Source organism: Populus alba, chromosome 1, assembly GCF_005239225.2.
Source record: "Populus alba chromosome 1, ASM523922v2, whole genome shotgun sequence".
In the NCBI taxonomy this organism is placed as follows: Eukaryota; Viridiplantae; Streptophyta; class Magnoliopsida; order Malpighiales; family Salicaceae; genus Populus; species Populus alba.
Genome location: NC_133284.1, coordinates 11480320 through 11497996, shown reverse-complemented (window position 1 = coordinate 11497996; position 17677 = coordinate 11480320). Strand labels below are relative to the sequence as shown.

At 35.8% G+C, this 17677-nt stretch overlaps 4 protein-coding genes across 4 annotated transcripts; all 4 read right to left on the bottom strand.

The window, feature by feature from the left end:
• Positions 1-535: 535 nt before the first annotated feature.
• On the bottom strand, positions 536-2144 carry LOC118036028 (uncharacterized). Its single transcript, XM_035041721.2, has 2 exons — positions 1806-2144; positions 536-965 (listed from the first exon to the last, which is right to left on the bottom strand). Exons 1-2 carry the CDS (start codon positions 2085-2087, stop codon positions 783-785), a joined length of 465 nt encoding a protein of 154 aa, XP_034897612.1. The 5' UTR covers positions 2088-2144; the 3' UTR covers positions 536-782.
• Positions 2145-6644: 4500 nt separating this feature from the next.
• LOC118036027 (cell number regulator 6) lies at positions 6645-10690 on the bottom strand. The gene is given in 6 exon segments (XM_073407179.1): positions 6645-6861; positions 6864-7047; positions 8017-8282; positions 9794-9908; positions 10178-10282; positions 10553-10690. Coding segments are annotated over 5 exon segments (819 nt in total). The 5' UTR covers positions 10553-10690; the 3' UTR covers positions 6645-6712.
• A 542-nt stretch (positions 10691-11232) lies between these two features.
• On the bottom strand, positions 11233-12359 carry LOC118036026 (peroxisomal membrane protein 11B). Its single transcript, XM_035041719.2, has one exon. The coding sequence runs from the start codon at positions 12072-12074 to the stop codon at positions 11391-11393; it is 684 nt and encodes a 227-aa protein (XP_034897610.1). The 5' UTR covers positions 12075-12359; the 3' UTR covers positions 11233-11390.
• A 1791-nt stretch (positions 12360-14150) lies between these two features.
• LOC118036025 (uncharacterized) lies at positions 14151-16980 on the bottom strand. The gene is made up of 8 exons (XM_035041718.2): positions 16734-16980; positions 16476-16604; positions 16241-16280; positions 15550-15625; positions 15264-15464; positions 14842-15048; positions 14390-14763; positions 14151-14294 (listed from the first exon to the last, which is right to left on the bottom strand). The coding sequence occupies exons 1-7, from the start codon at positions 16774-16776 to the stop codon at positions 14431-14433; spliced, it is 1029 nt and encodes a 342-aa protein (XP_034897609.1). The 5' UTR covers positions 16777-16980; the 3' UTR covers positions 14151-14294; positions 14390-14430.
• Between the last annotated feature and the right edge of the window lie 697 nt (positions 16981-17677).

Genomic DNA, 17677 nt, shown 5'->3' with positions numbered 1-17677 from the left:
AAAGTTTAGTTCGTTGAGACGAATCAAAATAGAATTGGAATATAGAACCTATAGAACGCTATCAAGCACAGAATAGAAACCAAAAAAGCTGAAACAAGCCATCATTTTTTAGGGAGCTCCCGACCTGTGTCTCTACTCCTTAGAAGACACCACATCTCCTCTGTTTATCTTGGTCTCCCATTCCATAACTTTCTTGTCTACAACAGTTTCTGATCCCAAATCAACACATTGGAAAAAAGTTTTGCAGGATTCCCAATAAACAGCTACACTTGATGAGTTCGAGCTGGAAGAAGAATCATAATTAGCAAAAGTTTCTATATAAGAAGAAGAAGAAGCAGAGTTGCTTCTGCATGGCTTTGTGCCACCTTCACGAATCACGATCACCGTCCCTCGTTGCATCGGTCTTCATATTTCTTTAGCAGCGAGAAACTAACGAGATTTCTGATCAAATCAATTATAGTCAGAGTGTAGTTTTTGAAAAACATTGCCGGTTCTTTGCCTTGTAGTAATTCAATACTAGTAATAAAGACCCGAATCCAAATTCAAATAGGATATATAAGATTTTAATGTTACTCGAATAAAGAAAATCTAGCCACTTGTAATGGAAACTAAACGTACCAAAAAATGAAGAAAGGAAGGAGAAAAGGTAATTAATAAAGCATCAGAATTATAATTTGCACAGGTCAAACATATACTGTAATAGCACAACCTTCTCCTTGACCACAAAATGCAGACTCAAGGGCCTAAAATTGAAACAGACATTTTACATTAGCATAACCACTTTATGCATTGAGCTTGCGCAATGGAGGTAGCTTCTTCACTGGTTGAACCTCTGTCTTGAATAGAAGAAAAGATAGGTTGTCCACAGAAAAATACACAAACCCGCCACTTGAGCAAGTAATGAATGATCCAAAACTCTTGCCAACAACGCAGTGCCATGCCAGACCATACATTTCATCAAACTCCTGAAAATGAGAAGGAAAACAATAAAAAAAATTGGCCTGCCTGATGAACACCTATAGTGCCAAAGGTTCCTTGTAAAAGCCTGTAAGTAAGGACTGGTGAAGAAGAGACAAGGAGAAGATGCTGAAGTCAATTAAGGTCAATTAGATAAATAATTTTGGTTGTTGGGAGCTAAGCTAAATCAGGAAATCTCAACAAGGTCTTCAAACATTGGGCTTCAGTTAATTGTCCAAGAATTCGAACAAAAATTCATTGTATGCCAGTAAGGAAATTAAGGCACATTGTTTAGTGCAACGACAAAAGCCTAAAATCTGTACATCATGAATTGATGCGTAATTCAAACCTAAGTTATAATCTCATTTTAACTTGATAACCATAAACTATTTTATCCAGTCTTTAGAGCTGCCTAACTTGACAGTCATTATAGGTTCTCCCTAAAAAAGTTGCTCCCTTAATACTTGTACTCCTCCTCAATGACTGATCTCACTAGTCAATTAGTCATGGCTAAGGTTAGTGGGGCAATCTTTTTTCATGTCAGGAAAAGTATTAGAAGGGGAGGAGAGGAGGTAGGGGTATGGCTACTCGGCCTATCTGCTTGCTAATGAGCCCTCTAATAAACCAATAATAGGGAGGCTAGCAATTTTTTCCCTACTAGCAAATTGAAATGTGCATTCAAATGAACTAGCTAGTATCAATAGATGCCACATTCATTTTATCAAAAAGATGCTATGTTTGGAACTTATGCAGTTGTGCTTACAAAAAATATTCAGGCTGTCGTACTAGAGCAAATTTTACACACAATCATCATTTATCAAGGCTGAAGCCACGGAAAGTCTGCATACCTTCTTCAGACACATGGCAATATGTGTGGGATTCGGCTTCTTGCTCTCGAGGCTTGTAGCATCAAGGAGTGTTCTAGTGCACCTAAATGCACGCTCTTGCATTGCACCAGGCATGTCTGCTGATCTCAGCCGTATGTTCAAGTTTACAGCTATTGCTGCTAGCTTCACTGGATTGGGTGGTGGTGGTCTCACCATGGGAGGCACAGGTGGCAGGCACGGCACCCTTTCTTTATTCTTTGCCATTCTCCACCTCCTTCCGATCTCTGACTGTGGTCTATCCATGGAATCAAGCCTGGACAGAGTAGCAAATGTCTCGGGGGGAGAGAGAGAGAGAGAGTGTGTGAGTGAGTGAGAAAGAGAAGGGGAGAGAGTAGGTATTAGTAATGTTTTGGACTTGAACTTTGACTGGGGGCAAGTACTTTGTTTCGCGTTGATTCTGGTTTTGAAAGAGACAGGTGAGTGAAACGGCGTTCCATTTTACGCAAAATAAGAGAAGGTGTTTTTATACAAGATAAAAATATAAGTAATGATAATAATAGTGTGCCCCACACACGTGACTTAAAAACATAGAGTGGTTCACTTGTTTTTGAATGATATTGGAGACATAATTTTTAGCACTTGAAATTAAATAACATGTGTATAAATATATGATTTTATTAAATATATAAATGGGTATGATCTCTATGTAATATATTCTTTTAAAAGAATATGGCAATCCTCTTATTCATCCCTTGGATTTGATATATGATAACTTGATTTATTTGAGTAATCAAGTCAAGATTTGTGCTTTGCAAGAACATGAATTTGGATATGTATTGCAAAGCGAGATTTGGTGATTTGATGCTTTGAAGAGTACCTTTTAATTCGTCTTCAAAGTGTTGCTGAAGAACTCTTATGGGGCGTTTAAGAGTTCTTCAAGCCTCTGATTCATCCCTTAGATTTGATATATGGTAACTTGATTTATTTGAGTAATCAAGCCAAGATTTGTGCTTTACAAGAACATGAATTTGGACGTGTATTGCGAAGCGAGATTTGGTGATTTGATGCTTTGAAGAGTACCTTTTGATTCGTCTTTAAAGTGTTGCTGAAGAACTCTTATGGGGCGTTTAAACTTGATCCAACAGAGCTTAGCGAGATTTGATGATTTGATGCTTTAAAGAGTACTTTTGATTTGTCTTCAAAGTGTTGTTGAAGAATTCTTATGAGGCGTTTAAGCTTGATCTAACAAAGCTTTGCTCTTTGTAAACTTCAAGTGTAGATGAAGGAGGCTTGAGAACTCTTTGAGAGAGCTTCATTGCTTGAAGAGAAGGAGAGCTTTCTTGCTTGAAGAGCTTGTCTTGAAGGAAATTGTATCTTCTAGGATCCCTCCTGGTGATTTGAAGCTTTGAAGAGTACCTTTGATTTGTCTTCAAAGTGATGTTGAAGAACTCTTATGAGGCATTTAAGCTTGATCCAACAAAGCTTTGTTCTTTGTAGACTTCAAGCGTAGATGAAGGAGGCTTGAGAACTCTTTAAGAGAGCTTCCTTGCTTGAAGAGGGGGAGAACTTCCTTGCTTAAAGAGCTTGTCTTGAAGGAAATTTGTATCTCCAGTAATCCTCTTGTTGATTTGATGCTTTGAAGAGTACCTTTAATTTATCTTCAAAGTGTTGTTGAAGAACTTTTATAGGGCGTTTAGCTTGATCCAACAGAACTTCATTTTTTGTAGGCTTTAAGTGTAGATGAAAGAGGCTTGAGAACTTTTAAGAAAGATTCCTTGCTTGAAGAGCTTGTCTTTAAGAAAATTTGTATCTTCCAGGATCCCCTTTTCTCTAGGTTAAGGCCCTCTATTTATAGAAAATTGTAGGGGCTCTCAGGTCCTTTTTCAATACCACATGACATAATTTCATTGGTTGATATTTATTGACGGGATCTTGCATTTGTAATAAGATATCTTGAAAATCTCTTTCCAAGTGTCAACTTTTCATTGGCCAAGAAATATATGAAGGCTCATTTATTTTTCATGTTATTTATTTCAATTTTATTTTATCCTTTCTTATAAAAAATAAAATAACATATGTTAAAATTTGATTGGTAGAAAATTTATGTTTCTACATATGTATATAGTCGTTTTGGCTACATTTTTATGGTGTTGAAGAATACCCAACAAGATAAAAAGTTAAAAAAAGATAAATGTAGATCCACTCGTCTGCATAATGAGATAAATTCCAGAGAGGAATAAACATAAAACAAATGAGTTATATGGTGTAACAGTTAATAAAAAAACATGTTGAAGTGGACACCATAAATAAAAAATTTTATTTAAAGTGGAGACTTTTATTTCATTTCTCTATGTTAATTTATTGGTTTTTTATGCTTTTATTCTCTATCCTTTAAACTTTTTCCATAGGTATATGTCATGGTGTGAATTAAAAGAGGTGGATCTACATCAGGATATTGCAACAAGCAAGAGAACGAATCCTTATTATGTCTAAGTCCTAGTGATTTCTCGATGCTGCAATTACAATTTAAACACCGCTCTAAGGATATTTTGAATCAACAAGTAAGTTAATTTTTTTATATATAACATGGTTATACGGTAAATTTATAAATATTGTTAATACTTATGTTTATATTTTGTTTGATAAAAATATCAAAAGTGGTTTGATTAAACCTATTCATCTTCGTCTTTATGTCATTATGGCTGAATTTGTTTAGATGAGTCATTTAAAAGGCATAAACATCAACAATGGTTTGATTGCAGCATTAGTATAGCGGTGGAGGCAAGAGACTCACACATTTCACTTTTATATTGGAGAGATGACACTGACTTTACAAGATGTAGTCATACTACCAAGCCTTCTAAATAGATGGAGCTCTTGTTACAAGCCTCACAACTTTCAATAAAGGTTAAATTATATCTTTGTTTATTAGGACGACTATCTTTCTCTAAGGGATATAAAAGAGATTATATTAGGTTGACATGGTTGAAGGAGAGTTTGAGACCCCACTAGAGGATACGACAGAGATTATGTTGCATTATTATATTAGAGCATACATGATGCATATATTTGAGGCCATGATCTTCACTAGTTTGACAAGCAATGTAGTTCCATGTTACTTTCTACCACTTCTAAAAAACTTTATTATCATTCATAACTATGGTTAGGGTTTGAAGATAACATACATCATGTCAAACATGAAACAAATTGGTGGATGTTTATTATTCTCACATGTATGATTTGATATTAAGTTTTATAAAATATTTTTATTTTAAATATTTACTAATTTTTTATTGTGAATATGAAGCTATGGTTGTGGGAGCATCTCTACATTGGTCACCCTGATTTTTGGAGAAATACGATTACGGGAACATAACTCTTAATTGGAGCTCGGAAATGATAATTATGAATACTTTTATAAAATTTAAATTTTTATAAAAGAAAATGTCTAAATTAACTATAAATATTTTTTCATGTTAGTTGGGTTGGGGAGACATCTAGGTGTTTTACACAAAATCTCACTCATGTTCACGAGTTTAATTATGACGAGTTGGATTCACATAAGCTTTACCAGGTGTGCATGAACTCAATTATTTAATTTTTATTTAACTTTATTTTTTATGGGTGTTAATATTTTTTAATATATATATATATATATTATGGTTTTATAGGTGATATGGACATTGTGCATCAACAATGTTTTTGGAATAGCATCTCCATTATATATGAAGGGTGCTAATTTTTAACTATCAATGGTCCTTAGACATTATTTTACTATTGTTGAGGTGCATTGTCCTGATTGGGTAATATATCAATTTAGATTGCATTAACACATATATAATAATGTTGACACACTTGATGACTTGCATTTTATTAATCATTGGACGATGATTGGTCAATGGTTCAAGTAGAATATATTAATCTCTAGCATGCATTGAGAAATCACATATCTACTGAGTGATACCCGTCTATTGAGTTAGATTTCTATATATCTTATTACATGAACATGACAAGGCGATTCACATATATGCACTCCAACCAGTAGACATGCATGTTAATAGGTGACGCATGGAGTACATGCGTAAGCCAGCTTACGTGGGGCCTACTGAGCCTAGTAAGCAAGTGGGGTGGCAGGCTAGAGAGGATCGAACTCGGGATAGTCGCAAAACAAGTCTTGCAGTTGACCACTAAACTAAACCCTCAAGTGCAAGTACATGCGTAACTTGTATTACTGTGTTGTAGTAAAATATAGTTTTTTTAAGTGTGATAATTTGAGAAATAATTTGAACTGCTATGCGAATAGAATTTTTTTTTAAAAGAAAACCCGAGCTGTGGGACAGTCCTTAGTTTAGCTTGTTCAGCTTTGGAAGCTGTGACAACAGTAACATATGTCTATCATTTGTGAATCCTACTTTACTATTACAGGCCACTGGATACACCTGATTTATTCAGTGAACTGAAAGCATAGGGCCAGCGACACCAACTATCTTCTTCTAATCCAACAATCCATGATTCCATCCACCATGGAGGCATTGCAGGCCTCTTCCATGTAAAGACTGGTGAAGCAACTATCCATAAAGAGAAGTGCTATTTGGCTAATTGGTGGTGTGCTGGACATGAGAATGGTGGATCAATCAATCCATCCCATGCTCAAGTTACTTGACTGAATCACCAAATTCAGCATCAACGGATTCTCTTGTGCAATAAGCTAGATGCGCAAACACAAAAACTGAGGCTGAGGCTATGGAAGCAACTCTTTCTGGTTCATCACAACAACCGGGAGGTGCGAACATATATAGCATTGAGTTCAAAAGATGTGGATGTATAAACAGATGGTCTGAATGATAATGCATCCACATCAATCAAAAGTAAACTTCACTCTACAAAAAAGCATCAGCAAGGACAGAAAGTGTAACTGTTCAGATCTTTTAATGCACAGGGGGGTGCCGTAATTTCTTGTGTAAGGAAATAGTTTCTAACAGATAGAAAAAATCAGTTTCAAGATCAAATTCCCTTTCATAGTATGTCATTGTATGACTGAATTTTACAGAGGCTGCATCTCCAAGCTGGTGCCCTTATCAGAGGAAAGAGTAGAATCCTGGTTTTCGATGGTGGCGCTCATCTCTTGAACAAGGGGAGGATTGACAACGGTCATTGGGATGACAAAGTTATCTGATAGACGACCTTTCATCTCCCTGTGCTCCTGGCACAAAGCACACCAGTGCATGCAGCAGTGCACCATGCATGGGTCACAGGGTGAATTCTGCAATCCAAACAAATGCAAGTAAACAGTAATGTAAGTAATGATGGGGAGTATGCAATGCCTAAGCTTTAGGCGTTGGCACTATAGCAACCCCCTAAATATCAAGGCTCCATTTGGCAGCACAGTGGAAGCCATGCTGGTTGTTGGCACGCACAGGCTACATGATTCTGGTCAACTGAAAAAAGCAGTTGACATCCTTTTCGCAAAAGCTCACATTTAATGCTCTTTGCTGCTTTTGAAACTACTAGATTTGAATTGGACAAAAAAAAATTCTTCTGCGATTCTCATATTTTATTACTTCTTGAAGGAACAGAATGCCCTTTAAATTTACAGAATTATATAACTACCATTTCATTATGCTTTGTTAATTGACATCAACTTCCAACAGCACACTTTATCACGAACTAAACAAATTTATGCACTGAAAAAGTAATTCTCACCATAAGAGAGCACATTAAAATATCAAGTCATTCAAGGAATAATATCACTAATTACAGTATTCCATAGGGATGCTCAAAATAACCTAAGAACATGATATCCAATCCTAACTGCTGGATTATAAAAGCTTAACTGATGACTTACGATTTTTAAGCTCTTATTTGAAGGATTGCATATGTTTAGGACGAGTTTAGGTTAACCTGAAACCAAATTTGAACTTAGGTTAAACGAACCTATAGATTCTTTGATTGTCAGGTTCACAAAAGCATCAACCTGATTCTCATGTTCAGGTTCAAGTTCTTGGGTAATGGTTCATGGTACCGAATTATACGCACCCCTAGTATTCCATATGTTACAGCTCTTATAATTATTAGTGCTCCCATGACATACAAAAGGAATTCGGAAGCAGTCATCTTGTCTGCATCTACAAAATGTGCATGTGATGCTTTTTTTAACCTTAACAAAGTGTTCAAGGATCAGTGTCGTCTTCAATTCATACAATGAATATTAAAATTGAGAAATTGAGATTACCTTGAGATGGTATTTCTTCTGTAAAGACTGCCTGACAAGACCAGTGTATACGCCACACATCCACCATGCAAAAAGTAAACCCTCACAAATGAGAAATGATGTCCTTGGGTCAATGCCATGGAAAACTGCTGTTGCTGCAGCCAGTGCAAGGCCACCTTCAACACAAACAGCATGGCAAATGCACGGGGTAGTCCAGGGAGTATCATCTCTCAAGCTCTCAATATTTCTACCGAATAGAACACAAGGGCAAAATAGTCCTGTCCAGCCTTTCAAGGTGTAAAATAAGAAGTATTAATTCATCATGCCTTGCATAAATAACTAGCTAAAACACTCAAAAAATGGTACCCATACTTGTTGAAGAAACTATGAAATACAAGAGAATGAATTGCATAAAGTTGCCAAAACATCCACTTAACCAAGGAAGAACAAAAACTAGTGACAGCCTACCACACTTTCCCAAGCATGGTGTGGATTCTAAAATAATATGCAGTGTAAAATAGCAGATCCTATATTAGCTTGTCTAGAAATTAGGAAACAGATTATAAATTAGGGGTCACTCTTATATATGATTTGATTTGGTTCCTGATTCCATGCCTTGTATTCTCCTTTAAATAGGAACTTTGTACAAACTATTTTGAATCTATTTTGAATCAAGTCAATAGATTGATTTCTAGAGAATACCCTTTGTCTTCATATGCATTGTACTATATATGTCATCATCACATTATTAATTATGAGAAACAAATTTAATACCGTCCATAAAACTTTACTTGCGATATCCAGTTATATTTTGTTTCAAAAATAAATACAGGAAAGAAAAAGAAAAACTAGGAAAACAAAGGATTATATGTTTGAATTGTGCCTATTGTAAAATCTGTAAAGGATATGGCCTGTTTAGGAGTGTGGTTGCATTTGCTTTTCAAAGTGATTTTCATTCCAAAATGCATCAAAATAATGTTTTTTTATTTTTTTTTAAAATTATTTCTAAGATCAACGCATCAAAACGATCCAAAACATTTAAAAAAAAAAAAAAAAAGCAAATTTTTTTTGAAATTTTTGAAAACAAGGGCCAAAACCCTCTCTCCAAATGGCATCCATGCATCTAAGTTCCACAGTTGTGGAAAAACTATTTCTTCTCTAATAACAGCAATGGGGAAATAACACCAGGAGACAAGTTGTAATAGAAAAAGTCTAAGAATTTCATTTTAGATCCACAAGGATTTGAGAAAAATGAGAAGAAAAGAAAACAAATAAAAGAAATCATTGATTTGGGAAACAACAAAAAACAGAAACAAGTGAACTGCCTGCATTCAAATCCTAAGTGGGACTACCATATGGGCAAATAAACAATTTTTTATCGGATGAAATTATGTCTCCAACAGATGTTTACTTAGCTCAGGGGCACAACTATGTCAAGAAAGTAATGCTCATAATCTGTCTAGAGCAGGAGCTTCAAGAGAAACTGCCATGACTTTCCTTTCAAGCACATGCAATGAGCACAAACTCAGATTTGGCCAAAGCCATTTATCTCATGCACTGGATAATTACCAGATAGTTCAATACGTCCTAATTAACGGCAAAGCAGATCAGCTAAGTACATATGTCCATGTCATAAAATCTAACTTAATAAAATGAAAAGCAGCAAAGCACTACATAGATCACAATAACAGAAGCAATTGATCTCCAACAAGTTCTGAACGTATCCAAATGTGATACCCCCCACATCATAGAACATTGATTTGAAAACTATATAATACGAAATTATAAACGTACTTACAGCTTTCGGTATCATCAGCACATCCAAAAATCCCAGTAGTCCAAGGCTCATCTCCTGGAGGCTCAAAGTTTTCAGGTAAAGGTTGCCCACATTCATTACACTTACGAACGGTCAGCTGCCCCACCGAAAAAAAATCAGTGATCCAAAAGATCCCATCTTTACACAAATTTAGCCTCGACATTCAAATCCCACAAAGAAACACATTTATAAAATGACTCAAGAGAAGCAGATACAGCAATATCAGATCAAAGTTGAAAAGCTAAACCCTTCTAAACTTTGAAACCATCCCATCTGACAGTAAAACATTAAAATTACTTAAATTTCAAGACTTGAAACAAAAGGTGAAAAAATCTGATATTAAAAGAGAGAGAGAGAGATTGAGACCTGAGGAACCTCAATGGGCTGATTTAGCTCACCGGGCTTAATCTCCTCTACATCAGCTTGTTCTTTTGTTAACTTCACATATCTTGAAGCGGTTCCTTCAGCCATCTGATCTCACAAAACCAGAAAACCTCTGTTTAGCCTCTGAGAAATGCAAAATAAAAGAAACCCAACAAGAAAAAAGCCAAACTCTAGTGTTTTTTAATATATATATAAAGAAAGTTTGTCTTGATTAATGCTAAACTCGGGGGACTAGAAGCAAACACCACACTGCAAGAAATATCTGTGGGAAAACGGTGAAAAATAGAAAACCAAATCTGCAAAAGAGAATATTTTATCTAATTTTAATAATTAAAAGTGATGGAAATGCTAGATTACATTCCGATCAAGATGGAATAGGTGGGGGATTTAGTGTAAGGAGATCACGAGGTCAACTTTTTACATCTTTACCCAAATGCATTCGGTTTCTTCAGAGACGACGACTTCTTACCAGGCTTTGACTTACCCTTTCCTGGCCCAAATGCATTTGGGTACCTACCAGGAGAATATGTTGCGAGTTAAAATTAACTGCCCCCATTTGTTCTTCTTTAGTAAAATAAATGGTTTCTTTTTTTCTCAAATAACTTGAAGATTTTTTCAATTTTAAATTTGTGAAAATTACCTGAACAAAGCTCATGAATTAATTGAGACTAAATTATTCAAATTGGGTAGTGGATTAGTCTTATTTAATGATAAAGCCGGTATCCTAGGGTTAGCATGGTGTTAGATAGTGTTTTTTATTTAAAAATATATTAAATAATATTTTTTTAATTTTTAAAAAAACTATTTTTAGTATTAAAAAATATTAAAAAAATTAATTTTTGTTTTAAAAATTAAATTTTTAAAAAAACATATTTCCAAATAAAAATTAAATTTTCAAAATTAAATTATAATGACATAAATCATTTTAGTCCAGTATGATAATTGCAGAGTATTATTTCCAAAGCCTATAAAAAAAAAAAAAAAATTTTCCATCCATCTTGAAGACTTGGTTGCTACGACTTGAGAAACTCTCCACGTAAAGCCATAAACCAATAAGATGATAAAATGGAACACTTAGTTGCAACATTTTTTCACGTAAAAGAGTATAATTTCCATCGCTACTACAACACAAGTGAGATTTTGTGCCCCCATTTTCAAGACTTGGGTGGTAGCCTGCTAGGTATTTGAACTATGACTACGAGGGCCAGTTTCTGTACCAACCAGCCCAAGCAGACACCAACCCGCTAATACCAAGAGTAACAGCATGGTTGCAAAATGGGTTGGGCTCAATATCTGCCAGAGCAATAATCAAATCTGCAACGTTAGCTGCCACTGCCATCAACCTCATCACTCTCTCTGCTCCGATCTTCCTCGTGCTCTCTTTCGCATCTTCTGAACCATCTTCTTTTGAAGTGATTAAGAGCCTTCTCTCTGTTTCTAGCCCTTCTTTCATTATAATAAAATCAGCTATAATGAAAAATATGTAGCCAAAAGACTCGCCCCATGCTGAAATGAAGCTCATCCTTCTTGCCAACTTTGCATCCAAAGTTCCAATTCTTGATAACCAAAGAAAATGGTCAAAAAAGAAATAGACCATTTCTCCTGCATTAGCAAGAACAGCTAGGACCTTTAACGTCGGGGTTGCGCCAGGGCCTCTTCTTAGAGCGTTGAAGCCAGTGAGAAACCTGCCAGTTCTGAAGGCTTTGCGGCTAAGGCCAGAAGCAAGTTCCCATTGCTTGAATCTCATTGCAGCGTCTGGATGGGTGGCTTCTACATGCCAGTGAACAAGCTTGGACACATACTGGAAAGTCTTGACAAGCTTATCTATGCCATCTCTCTTTGCTAGAAAGATCACCAGCTTGTCCACCGTGTCATTCATGGTTGAAGCCCTGAGATGCTAAATGGTAATTGTTGCTGTTGGTGATGGTGATGAGTTCGATGGAAAGTTATTCATTTGCTACTCTTAGCAGTGTTTGAGAACAATGAAAAACCTAAAACGAGAGCCACAGATTATGTCCTTCATGGATAAAATTCCGTATAGGTACACAAATGGTTGGACCTTGTTTTCCTCCTCGTTACCAGTAGTTTTCTTGTGTTACTAATGTTTTTGTATGCTGTCTGATTGTGGGCCCTCCTTGCCTTGTGTACGACGAAGCTTCCATTGGCTATTGCCGGTTGCATAATAGCAGCATTGCAGCAATGAAGATGATTTAGCTGTTACACCGGACTTTGTGGTGAGAAGTGAGGTAGAACCCAAATGTAATTAAGTTATTCTCCCCCTCCAGGGAAGAAACGAAAAGGGGAGAAGTTAAAAAAAAGCCCTTTATGCCGCCAGCTATATGTTTATTTTTGTAGCAAACCCAGTCAGGCAACTGCTACAATTTTCGATGACAAGGAACCCTATTTGTATGGCACCGAGTAAGTTATACCCAACATAATGGAGCTGACAATTATTTGTGCAAATTAACTGTCAATTACATTTTTCACAATTTTGGCTATAGCAGAAGTGTGAATTCCTTTCAGACTTGTAAGAGGTGTAAAATAAAATTGTAGCTCTCACTTTCAAGTCCACCTTCTTGCAGTTCTGCGGGGTTGCCACAGTCCTCAACGAGAAGACAAATCAATGGCGTTGTACCAGCAAGGGCTATAGCATGCAACCATCAGCAGTTTATCACGCCTTCCATAACGAGGAAGGAGTTTAACAAAAGATGATATCTGACAAAAGATGGAGCTGCTGACATGTGCCTAATGATGTCTAACTTACATCCTTCAGTTTTCCAATTCAAAAGAGAAAAAAAAAAATCCTCGATTTAGCATGGACAAGCTCAAGCAGCAACTTGTACCAGGACTGGGTGATCATAAACCTTTTGAAACGATAGCATCAGATTGACAAATCAAATGAAATCTAAACACAACATTAGTTTATTTCAACAATGCTAGGTCGCACATTAAAGCTGCAAATTGTCATTACATATTTTCCAATTCGGCATTTTTCAATTTGAACCTCCAATAAGATAGCACTAACTTAATTTTAATATTCCCACGCACAAACCATCCACAGATTACATCAGGACCTTACTTACCGGCGGCAACTCTACCATCCAAGTTCAACAGATTACATGCCTTTCCTGCAAGCTGGTCACAGAAATATGCTATTTTAAATTTCATATAGGTTCAAGTTACCTCCAGTTCCCGCACCATTTCAAGTTATAGTGCATCCAGTTCCAGTCCGCTGAAGTAGATTTCCAGACAAGCATAGAAAGAACTGTTCCAAGTAATTGAGTTTTAGAGACATCTTGACTCTAAAAGATACTATGTAAGGGGCAGTTACCTATTGTTGGCCGATCCTGGCTTTTGAATTTTTTACTCCAAAGGTACCCACTACTCTGTCAGACAAAAAATCAGTTTTCCATGAAATTGAATTCTTGAGGTTTCCAGGTCGGATAACCACCCATAAACACGTGTATCTGGCCTCAAAGACTGCCTATTTATTTGCAAAGCCCTCACACAGCCCAGTCACTTTGAGTTCCATATGACAATGGTGCAGGCAAAATTGAGTGGACAAATGAGCTTTCCTGCCTACTAGATCATCAACATGCTAAAACTGTAATGCAAGATGGCATGGTTAATAACACTACAACTTGGGATTCCCAAATTTCTTTCCCTGTCTAGTCAACCAAGAAGAAGTTGCCAACAAAAATTATCCAGCTTGAACCATCCCCCACCCCCAAAAAAAAAAGAAAAGAAAAAACCTTCTACAGTAAGGCGAAGTCAACCTATTGGCGCAAGGCATGTTAGAAAACAAGATTTATTTGTTACCTTGAGATTGAGACACTAAACCATCATTGGTCTCGGCAGCAGTATCACTCAAGCATATATTTGAATCTGTACTCTTAAGTACATGAGAACATCAATAACCAAAGATAGGAGACAGATACTAGACTATGAATCAATGTTCCAGAGACAAAGGCGTAAAAATTTTGTTCAAACAAAGTCCAAAAGGAACACAAAATAGTTACAACAGCATTAAGTAATACCTACCTCAACCCTTTTCTCCTCTAATAATATTTGATGAAAGGGAGGTAAACTCTCAACAAAGCTGTGAGATAACAAGAAATTTTTTATCCATGATGACATTTAACGTGAGTCTCCAAAAGCACATGTTCATGAAACTTTGAGATTAAAAAAGTCTACCTCATATAATTTTAAACTCAGATATCTATGAACATAATCCTCTAATATGGGTGAACTGGACTTCTAGATGACCTCCTGCGACCATGCCTGACAGGGGAACATGACCTGCTCCGATCACGGTGCCTATCCCTGCCACCATCTCTTCCATTCTTAGTCCTCCAATCATCTCGACTACCCCTACCATTCCACTCCCTTGACCTTTCACGATCTCGGTGCCTGTCCCGCTCCCTTTCTCTATCTCGATCATGATACCGATCTCTATCACCTGAACCACTCCTCCTACTCTCAGATTCCTTCTCCCTCAGTTTCCTCCGTTCTTCGGCTTCTTTTTCCCTTGCTAACCTTTCCTCTTCCCTTGCCTTCTCCTTAGCTTCCTGTGTATTCCACATTCTCAGTTCACTAAAACAAACAAATATATTGTACACTGAATTCATACAGCGAAGTTGACTCACCTTGTACTCGGAGATATAATCCCGGACCATCCCATATCCAATGTGCTGCTTCCCCGTGATATGAGACTGGGTTCTCTCTGCAACATCATTTGCAACTAGAAAGGAACCACAAATCTCACACAAAGCCATCTTTTTCTCCTGTGGAACCACCAACACTTTATCATTCTGGCATTGAATCAATGCTTTCTCAGCATTAAGTTCGTCCACCTGTTAGAAGAGTCGCAAAACTTAGGATTTAAGTCACTGGTTGGGCAAGCAATTTCATATTTCAGGAAAAAAAAATGGAAAAGGAAGGTTTAACACAATATCATACTTTAAAGGAGGAACTGCAACATAAAAGCATGAATGCATTGTTTTTATATTTTTTTTATTTTCAGGGCTGGGTGGGGAATGGGCTGCTATTAGAAACAAATTAAGAACACCTTTTTCATAAGCGCTTGAGCTTCATCCACCTTCCCAACTTCGCCAAGGGCCTCCACTTGCACTAGCAGGTTTTTTATTTTCTCCTCCACCACAGATAATCGTTCAGACTTGTCAGCTGACAGCGGAGGAGGTGGCATAGGTTCATCCCCTTGTGCTAGGCGTTCTCGTCCACGCCTAACTCTTCTATCCAATTCCATAACCTGCATAGAAAAGGATCCCAGGTAAACATTTAAAACTACATATCACAAATAACAAGCAACCAAACCCAAGAAGTAAGAGACCTACCAATTTCTCACATCTCTGAGCAAGTTCTGCTTCAAATTTAGCCAGATATGCATCATGTCTTGGGGACTTCTCAAAGCTTAAGTCAGAAAATAATTAATACAGCCATTAGATCAAGTTTGAGTACATATGGAGAGAGTATGAGGAAATTCTGATGAAGAAGACCAACTAAACTTTGATAGAACACCTAATTTTGACCAATCATGCACTAGAAGCACAAGTATCAAAACAAAATAAAATCAAAAGGCTTTATGTAAATCACTGACGCTATGGACTGATTTGAACAGCACAAATTATTCTCCTCTTCTTACAACAACCTGATGAACATTTTAGTTTAGTTACATCAAGAATAAAAAATATCACACCAACAGTGTTTTGCAGATCCAAGATTCATCTTCAGTTACACATACAAAGCAGTTAGTTTCTTATAAAGAACCAAATTAATAACTAACGCAACAGTATCAAGAGGAAGTTAATTTAATAAACATATAGAGTCAAATGACATAATACAGAGCTCTACAACTAAGAACAAACATAGCACTTGGAAAATTCCTGCAACACATCAACAATCAATCAAGAACCACCATTATTCTGATCTCAGGCAACAGGTCCATAGAGAACGTTTAGTCAGTAACATCCTGGAACTAGAATGCAGCAATGTCATGGCATTGTCAATCAAAACACCCACAACTACCTTTCTTTCAACTTTGGATCATGAACCCTATCACATGGTCCTGGCAGCAAAAACAAAAGGAGCAAAAACCAATTAGCGAAAAATCTCCAAATTATCAAAACCAAAGCTCAACTTAATCACCAAAGTACAAATCAAGCACAGATATAATGAGAATTCAAATCTCCAAAATTTAGAAACAAGCTGAAGTTAACATAATCCAATCAAAATTAGTCAACTTAAAGCTACAATAACTTACCAATATCACTTTTGGTGTTGACAAAGAGGTCATGAGGACAAAACCGAGCCATATAATAAGCACAAACCTCCTTTGAATCCCATGTTATTTCCTTGTAATCTTTTCTCTCTTCCTCCGTCAAATTACGATCTTTTTAACACAAGAAAAAAAAAAACCCAAAATTCTAAACACATTAACAGCCCCGTACAATCAATCAAATAATCAAGCTTCGTCAATGTAAATGCATGAAATTGAAAAATAAAATTAGGGTTTTATTACCTGCACCCATGAGTTCATCTAGCATAGCTCGTTGAAGGTCCATGAGCTGATAATGGTGCGAATTACTGATATTTGGCTAAATAACAGGTTTTTGATATTGAAAATGGATTTCTTTTAATTTTTCTAGGATTTTTTTTTTAGGATTGAAAAATGAAAGTGGAATTGTTACTTTTTAGGGTTTGGTTTTGAATTTGGATAGGGTGTCATATCGTTGAAGACGAGAGAATGGTGCGGCTTTGCTTAATATCTCTTTCCTCGGATTGGATACAGGTATATTCCTGTTCTGGTTTAGGAAAATTATTCTGTCGGTTTTCTTTTTCCTTTGTAACCAAACGGGAAAAACAAACTTCCCTGTTGGTTTTTTTTCTTTTTTTTGTTGCCTTTGCTTTCTTGTAAAGTCAATTAATATTTTCCTTACAGAATATTAAGAGTATATTTGTTATTAAGGTAGTAGTTGTGATTGTGATTTGAAAAAATTTATTTTATAAAAATATTTTTAGTTGAAATTAGTTTGAAAAAAATAGATATTTGGTAAAAACTGTGCTTGAAATTGAGGTTGAAAAAAAAATAATTTAATATATTTGGTTAAAATAATGCTTTTCAAATTAAGGTTATAAAATAATTAAAATATATATACATATATATATATATATTAATATTGATAGTTTTTAATTTAAATATTGTAGATTTAACTACTATTATTACATCATGAAATAAATAATATTGATATCAAATATTTTTTATTATTCCATGAAACCATGTGTAATTTCATAACATATGAAATCTATCAAATAAAGACTATATTTTCCAAGATTTTTTAAGCACACAATATTAGGTAATATGTCATCAAAAACAAAAGTTAAAGTTGTGATCAAATTCTGCAAATACTACGGTATTAAATGATTTTCTTCTAATTTTTTGAATAAAACACAATTAAAAAAAAT